Source organism: Carcharhinus amblyrhynchos, unplaced genomic scaffold (genome assembly GCF_965287045.1).
Source record: "Carcharhinus amblyrhynchos unplaced genomic scaffold, sCarAmb.v2.hapA scaffold_452, whole genome shotgun sequence".
NCBI lineage: Eukaryota > Metazoa > Chordata > Chondrichthyes > Carcharhiniformes > Carcharhinidae > Carcharhinus > Carcharhinus amblyrhynchos.
Window position 1 is genome coordinate 49,619 of NW_027650192.1, and position 8,422 is coordinate 58,040.

The 8,422-nt window shown below is 47.4% G+C and overlaps 1 protein-coding gene across 1 annotated transcript; it reads right to left on the bottom strand.

The window, feature by feature from the left end:
• Positions 1-5,349: 5,349 nt before the first annotated feature.
• On the bottom strand, positions 5,350-7,523 carry LOC145339410 (ferritin, middle subunit-like). The gene is made up of 4 exons (XM_080183861.1): positions 7,422-7,523; positions 6,423-6,569; positions 5,955-6,080; positions 5,350-5,502 (listed from the first exon to the last, which is right to left on the bottom strand). Exons 1-4 carry the CDS (start codon positions 7,521-7,523, stop codon positions 5,356-5,358), a joined length of 522 nt encoding a protein of 173 aa, XP_080039987.1. The 3' UTR covers positions 5,350-5,355.
• Positions 7,524-8,422: the final 899 nt, after the last annotated feature.

Consider the following 8,422-nt stretch of genomic DNA (forward strand, 5'->3'; position numbering starts at 1 on the left):
ATTCTGCTACTCAATGCTTTCACCGTCAGACACATTTTAATGAGCAGCAGAGCCCGCAGGAGACTCCGGGCTCACAGCAGTGTAGAGAATCCCAGAGACCCAGAGATGGAGAGTCGAAGGAAATCCATCATTTTACTGTTTGTTATCTCAGCCAATTTCATCCTCTTATGGTTGACATTAATGGTTTATTCTATATGGAATCGGCTGTATTATTTGGGCTATCAGGTTGGATGGCTAGATTATTTTGTCCTGGAAGCGGGTTTCATGCTTCAACTCTTGAGTTGCTGCACAAACACTGCAATTTATGCTGTGACACAGTCTCTCTTCAGACAGCAGCTAAAAAATCTCCTGAAATATCCCCTTACTTCAATTCTTCAACTCATCTTGCCCGAGAAGAAACGATAAACACAAGACCCTTAATTCTTCCTATTAGACATTCAAACTGTAAATAACAAACAGCCTTACAGAGACAGAAAGATGACAGATAGAGAGAAGGCAATGATCTAACAGTGAGAGTGATAGACAGACAGAGATTGACAGAGAGGGAAGGGCACAAAGAGATGAGAGCGGCAAAATCTGAAAGCATTTCTAACAGATACAGGAAAAAAAGAGAGTCTGAGAAAGAGAGAAGTAAAGGGGTACAGAGACAGAGAGGGAAACTGAGGCTGAAACAAAGTGGGTGAAGGAGAGTGAGACAGAGGCTGCAGCTGAGACAGAGGAAGAGGGTTGAAAGAGAGACAAAAGGAGACAGAGAGAAACATAAAGAGGGACAGAGACACAGAGAGAGAGGAAGACAGACAGACAGAGAGAGAAGCACAGAATGAGACAGAGAGACATACGTAATGACTTTAACAATAACCATCAGGTGGACATATTGGGATATGAGCTCCCTGATTGAGGGAGTTAATGCTGTCCGATCTGAAGGCCCTGCAGGCGTATATAATATGATGTGTCAAGGTTACCGCAACTCAAGGTGTGTACACTCAGGGTGTGGATGTGATGGACTGGTGGTTTTATCTCTAGACTATTAATACAGAAACTCAGCAAATGTTCTGGATACTTGGGTTCCAATCCCAACACGGGAGACGGTGGAATTTGAATAAATGTATCTGGAATTCAGAATCTGCTGGTGACCATAAAAACACTGTCGATTTTTGGAAAAAAAAGAACATCCAGTTCACCGATGGACGAAGGAAGTAAATTTGTCATCATTTTGTGGTCAGGCCTAATCGTGACTCCAGAGTCACAGCAATGTGCCCTCTGAACAAGGGCAACTGGGGATGGGTAATACATGCTGGGTGGTCAGTGACAGTCAGGTCCCAGGAACAAATACAAATACTTCATACTGGGGAATTTTAAACAAACGGTAAACTGCTTCTTACAGATGGATAAATATCCAATCCCTTGGATCGAGGAGTTAAACTCAAAGCTGGCAGGAGGATTCTTGTTTCCGATTATGAACTTATCCACGTTCATTTACACTAACAGCTCAATGAGGATTCCCAGAAACATTCAACAATTCATAATCAGAGAAAGTTTAACATTTATAAAGTATCAAAAGCTTACATTAACAATGCAATAAAATTACTGTGAAAATCACCTTGTCACCAAACACTGGTGCCTTTTTGGGTACACTGAGGGAGGAGTTAGCATGGCCAATGTACCTAACCAGCTCGTCTATCAGACTGTGGGAATAATCCGGAACAACCAGAGGAAACCCACACAGATACGATGAGAATAGAAACTAAGAAACAAAGAAAAATACAGCACATGAATAGGCCCTTTGGACCTCCAAGACTGCCCCGATCATGTGTTCCCAACCAGACCATCCGTTTATGTCACTGACAAGCCCAGGATTTGGTACGTCCCTAATTGTGCTTGAACTGAGTTTGCTGGACCATTTCAGAGGGAAGTTGTTAACCATCTTGCTGTGGGTTTGGAGTTTCAATGTCAGCCAGACCAGGTAAGGATGACAGATTCTTCCCAGAAAGGAACCAGAATTCTTTCTTTGCTTCATGGACACGGGTGTCACTGCCTGGCCAGCATTTGTTACCAATCCCTAGCTGCCCTTGAAGTTGACTAGCGAGCCCCTCAGTTCAGAGGGAGTTGAGTCACACGCTGCTGTGTCTCTGGAGTCACACATATCCTGGACTGTGTGAGGACAGATTTCCTTCCCTGTTGGACATTAGTGAACCAGATGGGTCTTTCCCACAATCGCCAATGGTTTCATGGTCACCAGTACATTCTTTAATTCCAGATGTTGACTGAATTCAAATTCCACCATTTGCTATAACAGGATTCAAACCTGGGTCCCCAGAACATTAAACATTCTCCCCCTTGCATGAAAGGGGATGAGAGGCAAATGTTTTCTTTGAGTGGTGAGTGCTTGGTATGCACAGCCAGAAGGGGGCAGTAGAAGCAGATATCCATTAAATGTTCTATTGTATCTTGACAGATACATGGATCATGTAGCGGTAACCTTGTTTTGCTTAGAAAGGTGTCCATGTGTTAACACATGCTTGGTGGCCAAAGGGCCTGTTCCTGAGCTAGACTGGTCTCTGCTCATGATGGTGTAACATGAAGTTGTAGAGAATTGGATTCAGCCATGGGACATTGCTGGGATTTGGTTAGGATGTAGGGGATGGAGAGGAGGGGCTAATACATGTGGCACACCCACTGGCAGGAAGGGCCTAGTCCAATCCCCTGGGGATCTGTACAGGGGCTCTCCTAATGCCTACTCCATGAATGAAGTTGGGTGTGACTGGAAATCCCATCAAGAACAGGAACAGGCTTGCCAAGCCTCTATCAACACAAAGACTTTTTTCACCTTTACACAGTCTGTATCCCACATCACTGCCTAATCATGTATCTGTCAAGATGCCTCTTAAACATTGCTCTTGTATCTGCTTCTACCACCACCGCACCACCCACCCCCCAGCAGCTCATTCCAGCTCCTTACCATCCTCCGTGTAGTTTCTTTTTTTAAAAAAAGCTTGCCTCTCACATCTCCTTTAAACTTCCCCTTGTCACCTTCAACCCACATCCCCCTAGTAATTGACATTTTGACCCTGGGAAATAGACTCCAACTGTCTGTTTTTATCCAGGTCTCATTTTATAAACTTCCATCAGGTCACCCCCCTCCCCTCCCCACCCCACCCACTCCCACCCCCACCCCCTCAGCCTCTGATGCTCAAGTGAAAACAAACCAAGTTTGTCTGGGGGGGGGAGGGGAGGGGAGGGGAGGGTTGGGGGAGGGGGGGAGGGAGAGGAGAGGGGGGGAGGTGGGGAGGGGAGGGTGGGGGTGGTGGGGAATTTGAGGAGGGTCCCAGAGCCTCTGAGCAGCTGAACTGGGGAAGCCTTTGGGCAGAGACGGCGCTGCTGCTGTTTCCCCTCCCGGCCACCAGGGCCCGCTATAACCCTCCCGGCTGGTGCTGCAGCTGCTGTTCCTCCCAGTGTCACCTCCTGCCGCCTCCAGTCTAACACACTCTCTCTTCCCCCCCCCCCCCCAGTCTAACACTCTTCCCCCCCCCCCCAGTCTAACACACTCCCCCCCCCCCCAGTCTGACACACTCCCCCCCCCCCCAGTCTGACACACTCCCCCCCCCCCCCCAGTCTAACACACTCCCCCCCCCCCCAGTCTGACACACTCCCCCCCCCCCCAGTCTGACACACTCCCCCCCCCCCCCCAGTCTAACACACTCCCCCCCCCCCCAGTCTGACACACTCCCCCCCCCCCCCCAGTCTGACACACTCCCCCCCCCCAGTCTGACACACTCCCCCCCCCCCAGTCTGACACACTCCCCCCCCCCCCAGTCTAACACTCTTCCCCCCCCCCCCAGTCTGACACACTCCCCCCCCCCCCCAGTCTGACACACTCCCCCCCCCCCCAAGTCTGACACACTCCCCCCCCCCCAAGTCTGACACACTCCCCCCCCCCTAGTCTAACACTCTTCCCCCCCCCCCAGTCTAACACTCTTCCCCCCCCCCCCAAGTCTAACACACTCCCCCCCCCCCCCCAGGCTGTTCATTAATAACCCAATTAACTCGGTGTCAATAAAATACAAACTCCAATCATTCTAATGTTTCTCATCAATTTAATCAATTCTAGAGGAAACTCCAACATCATTCTGTCCCCTTTAATTTATTAAAAATATCATTTACACAAATTAAACATTTTAACTCCTGGACCTTCAAATAACTCAATAAAAAATCCCCCGTCTGTTATAGAGTCATTGACCCTCTCCCAAACCATTCACTTTTCACTAAACTATCACTCCAACATATTAGTATTTACACATCCCCCTCCCCTCAGATAACCCTCCCCTCAGATAACCCTCCCCTCAGATAACCCCGTCCCCCTCCCCTCAGATACCCCTCCCCTCGGTCACCCCGTCCCCCTCCCCTCAGATAACCCCCCCCTCGGTCACCCCGTCCCCCTCGGATAACCCTCCCCTCGGTCACTCCGTCCCCCTCCCCCCGGATAACCCTCCCCTCGGTCACTCTGTCCCCCTCCCCCCGGTCACTCCGTCCCCCTCCCCTCGGTCAGTCCCTGGGGAATGGGATGTAAAAGCAGGAGAATGTGAAGTGATGCAGTTTGGTGGGAGAATCACAGAGCTGATGATTATTTCAGTGGGGATGAGGCAGGAAAGTGGAATGGAGAGGATCAGAAATACCATCTTGTTGAATGGTGGGTCAGACTTGTTGGGCCGAATGGCCTATTTCTGCTCATCCCTTTTTAATGGGAGTGAAATAACAGTCAGTGAGTTACCCTGAAATTAAATTCATTTCAAAATATAAAATCACTATTAAAGGCCTGATGGAGTTTTAACCCCAAAGTGAACAGAAATGAAATGCAATATTTCACCCCCTTCCCCCAGATGGGGAATATTTGGACACGGTAATTCTGTATTCACTCACTCAAGATCAAGCTGCATTGTGAAGCTGCCACTCACTGCTCCAGATACAGAGTTACCCTCAATAATACAGAGAGGGGGTTTGAGGCAGTCTGGTACAAGGTATCAGAATTAGGAAGCTCATTCTTCTGATGGATGTGAGTCAGAAGCAGAGATTCCCCACACTGGAAAAGGGTTGACATTGTATTCAATGCAATGCCACAACAGCATGGGGGCTTTCACCCACAGCTGAGGGAGAACCACATTGAAACTGCACATTTCTAACACAGAAATCCCCCATGTTTCTGAATCAGTGTCATTGTCCTGGGCAGGAATTGGATCACGTTTAAGAAGCTGGATTGGGATTTAAAGGAGTCAAAATAATGACATCAGCTACAGAATTATAGACAAAAATGTTTTATTTTCCAATGCAGCAAAGCTGACATTTCCATTCGAATCCCAGTCAGTTGAGGGTGAGCCTGTCAAACAGGTACTCTCCCATACCATTCTCAGGGGCTCCCAGTCTCTTCAGGTTGGTGATGTGATCTCCAAGCTTCTTGATCATCTTCACTTGTTCATCCAAGTAGTGAGTCTTCAGGAAGTCACACAGCTGAAGTTAAAAAAGTTACCTCAGGAAATAAATTGAATCCCCCTCCCTGTCACTTGTCTACTGTAGCCAATACCAGTAATCCAAAAATCAGTTGGTGGATTTGATTCAAACCATTGAAGAGTCACATTGCTGTGGGTCTGGAGTCATAAGTAGGCCAGACTGGGCAAGAACAGAAGATTTCCTTCCCTAAAATGGGCATTAGCAAACTTCATTTTCACCAAGCACTAATGGAGAGATTTGAATCCAGATATTACCGTGGGTCTCTAGTTTACTAATCCAGTGAAATTCAAAACACCCCCCCCCCCTTCCAAAGTGTGTACAGAGGTATAACTGGGGTCTTGTACGACTCCAACTGGATTAAATACTGAATTGGCTGGAGTCACCACTTTCCATGTCACGTTCTGGGACATCAAGGGCAAGAAAGCTCCTTCAAAAAGAAATGAGAAACTTACATGAGGGTCAGTGTTCCCAGAGGAGAGTTTGTGCAGATCCAGCAGACTCTGGTTCACATCCTTCTCCAGCTGCAGAGCTCTCTGCATTGCCTCCAGACCATTGCCCCACTCATCCTGCTCTGGCTTCTAAAACAAAAAGATGTGATGCTTATAGTTTAAGGTTAGAACTAACAGATATTATCTGGAGATTTGGCTTCATTAGTGACAAAGACCAACACTGGACACAGTCAGTGCATTGGCTAAGAGTAGCCACGCAATGGGAAGTGCCATTAATCACTCATTCTTCTTATACTGGAATGATTTCCCTCCACATTTCTCTAGCTCAGGATGATCAAAACCACACTGACTAATCCCCCACCCATCCTCAACTCACTAGAAGTTGATCACTTCAGATGCTCTGAACCCAGTATTACAAATCCACAAGTGAACTTTCTGAACAAAATACATTGCATCAAAGACAAAGCCGACCTTGACATCCTCCAGGATGACTCTGCCTCCACGTTTATTCTGGAATTCCATCAGTTTCTCAGCGTGTTCCCGTTCCTCATGTGAGTGCTCCTTGAAGAACTCAGCAAAGTGACTCAGGGCAACATCATCCCGGTCAAAGTAACAGAACTGTGGGTAAAGAGTCAGAGCAGGGATTATCCAGGGGACACTTGGAAGTCAGAACAATCACTGCATATTTACTGACTCAGAAGACACACAATATTAGGCTGTTTAGCCCATTGAATCTGCTCCAGCATCTAAATCATGGTTAATAACTTTGTCAAACCCATTATCTCCTTACCAAGGAAGAACTTCTGCCTTAAATATATTCAATGATCCAGTCTCCACAGCTTTGTGGCAATAAATTGCTCAGATTCACCATTCTCTGGCTGAAGAAATTCCTCCTCATCTCAGTTCCAGAGTTACTTCTTCAGTCAGAGGCTCCACCCCATGATCCCAGTCACACCCAGTAATGGAAACCTCTTCCCCACATCCACTCTATCCAGGCCTCAGTTTGAAGAAAGGGAGTGAAGTTTTGCTTCATTCAGTCCACACTTAATGTAACAGTGGGACATTCTTCCCACTATCTCTCCCCACAATGGGATGGGGACCCAATTAAATTTAATTCCATCCAAGTTGGATAGTTTGACCAGATGCACCCCATGAACCCTCTATCCTTCAATAGAAATCAATCCTCCAAGGGGATTGGAGGCCCAGTCCACCCTGCACAGTGGCTTTGTGACATTAATATTAATCCTCTGTCAGAAGCTTCATGGAGCCTATTTCAGGTGGAAACTCTTCAGAATCAGGTCAAGTTATTCCAGACAGGGAGCAGTCTGCTACAAGACCCTGTCCCTCAGTAACATTTATCACCAACAACTATCATTTAAAGCCAAATTCATTGGTAAAGATATTGCACCTGCTCAGAACACAACCAGACCATTATTTTAAATTTAAACCCCAATCATCACAAAGTCTCACCATGGAGAGGTAAACATAGGAGGAATAGAGCTCCAGGCTGATCTGCTTATTCACAGTATCCTCACAATCCTTGTGGTAGTTCTGACACACTTGGAAAGCCATCTTCACTATTCCTGCTACCTGGAAAGTTCCCAGAGTGTCCCTTCCTAACACAAGCTCCTGAATTTATATATCCCCCACCCAATCCCAGGAATGACAGCCCCAATGCTGATTGGCTGTCAGATTGCCAATCAGGAATTGGTGATGAATCCAGGCACCAATGAGGGAGAGGGGGTGGAGTCTGTAATACCCAGAGCCAATCAGAGCTCTGGAACGGCGGCCGGTCAGAGGAAGCGGACGAGGCCACTCAGCCCCTCCATCCTGTCCCACCATTGAATTTGATCATGGCTGACCATGAGTTTCACTCTATGGAGCTGCTTTGATTCCACATCCCTTCATAACCTGAGCTAACACATAGCTCGCTAGCTCAGTTTGGAAACGTTTGACTAACTCCCAACATTTCCAGGGTCAGACTTCCCGATTTCCATCTTCAGTGGGAATCAGTGCTTCCGAACAACCTCCCTGAAGAGTTCCGCTCCAGTCTGAAGACTCTGCTCCCCTGTCCTGGACTATCCAACACCAGGAAATAGTTTCTCTCCATCTCCCCTATAGTTATCCTCCTAGACCCAGCTGGGACACAAAGCTGCAACAATGTCCCTCCATCAGACTCTGTCTTGTGCTGTGGCTTGGGCCTCACCCCATGTATGTGGATTTTCCAGGTTCTCCCCGTGTCCGCGTGGGTTTCCAAAATCAGAGTTTGGGAATGCTGGTGGATTTGGATTGGATGATTGCAATGTAGGAACAGGAGGAGGCCATTCAGCCCCTCAAGGCAATGATATCCCAGCTGCTCTGAATGTTAATGCTATTTGTCCACCTTGGGTCCAGATGTCTTCATCCTCTTACCAAACAAAACCCAACAAGCCCACAGTAACAAGTGAGGCACAAATTCAATTGAATGGCTG

Coding starts and splice junctions, on each gene's coding strand:
- LOC145339410 (XM_080183861.1), bottom strand. CDS start 7,523: ATGGCTTTCCAAGTGTGTCAGAACTACCACAAGGATTGTGAGGATACT. Junction 6,570..7,421: donor CCTATGTTTACCTCTCCATG/GTGAGACTTTGT, acceptor CTTTACCCACAG/TTCTGTTACTTTGACCGGGA. Junction 5,503..5,954: donor CTGGGAACACTGACCCTCAT/GTAAGTTTCTCA, acceptor TTTTAACTTCAG/CTGTGTGACTTCCTGAAGAC.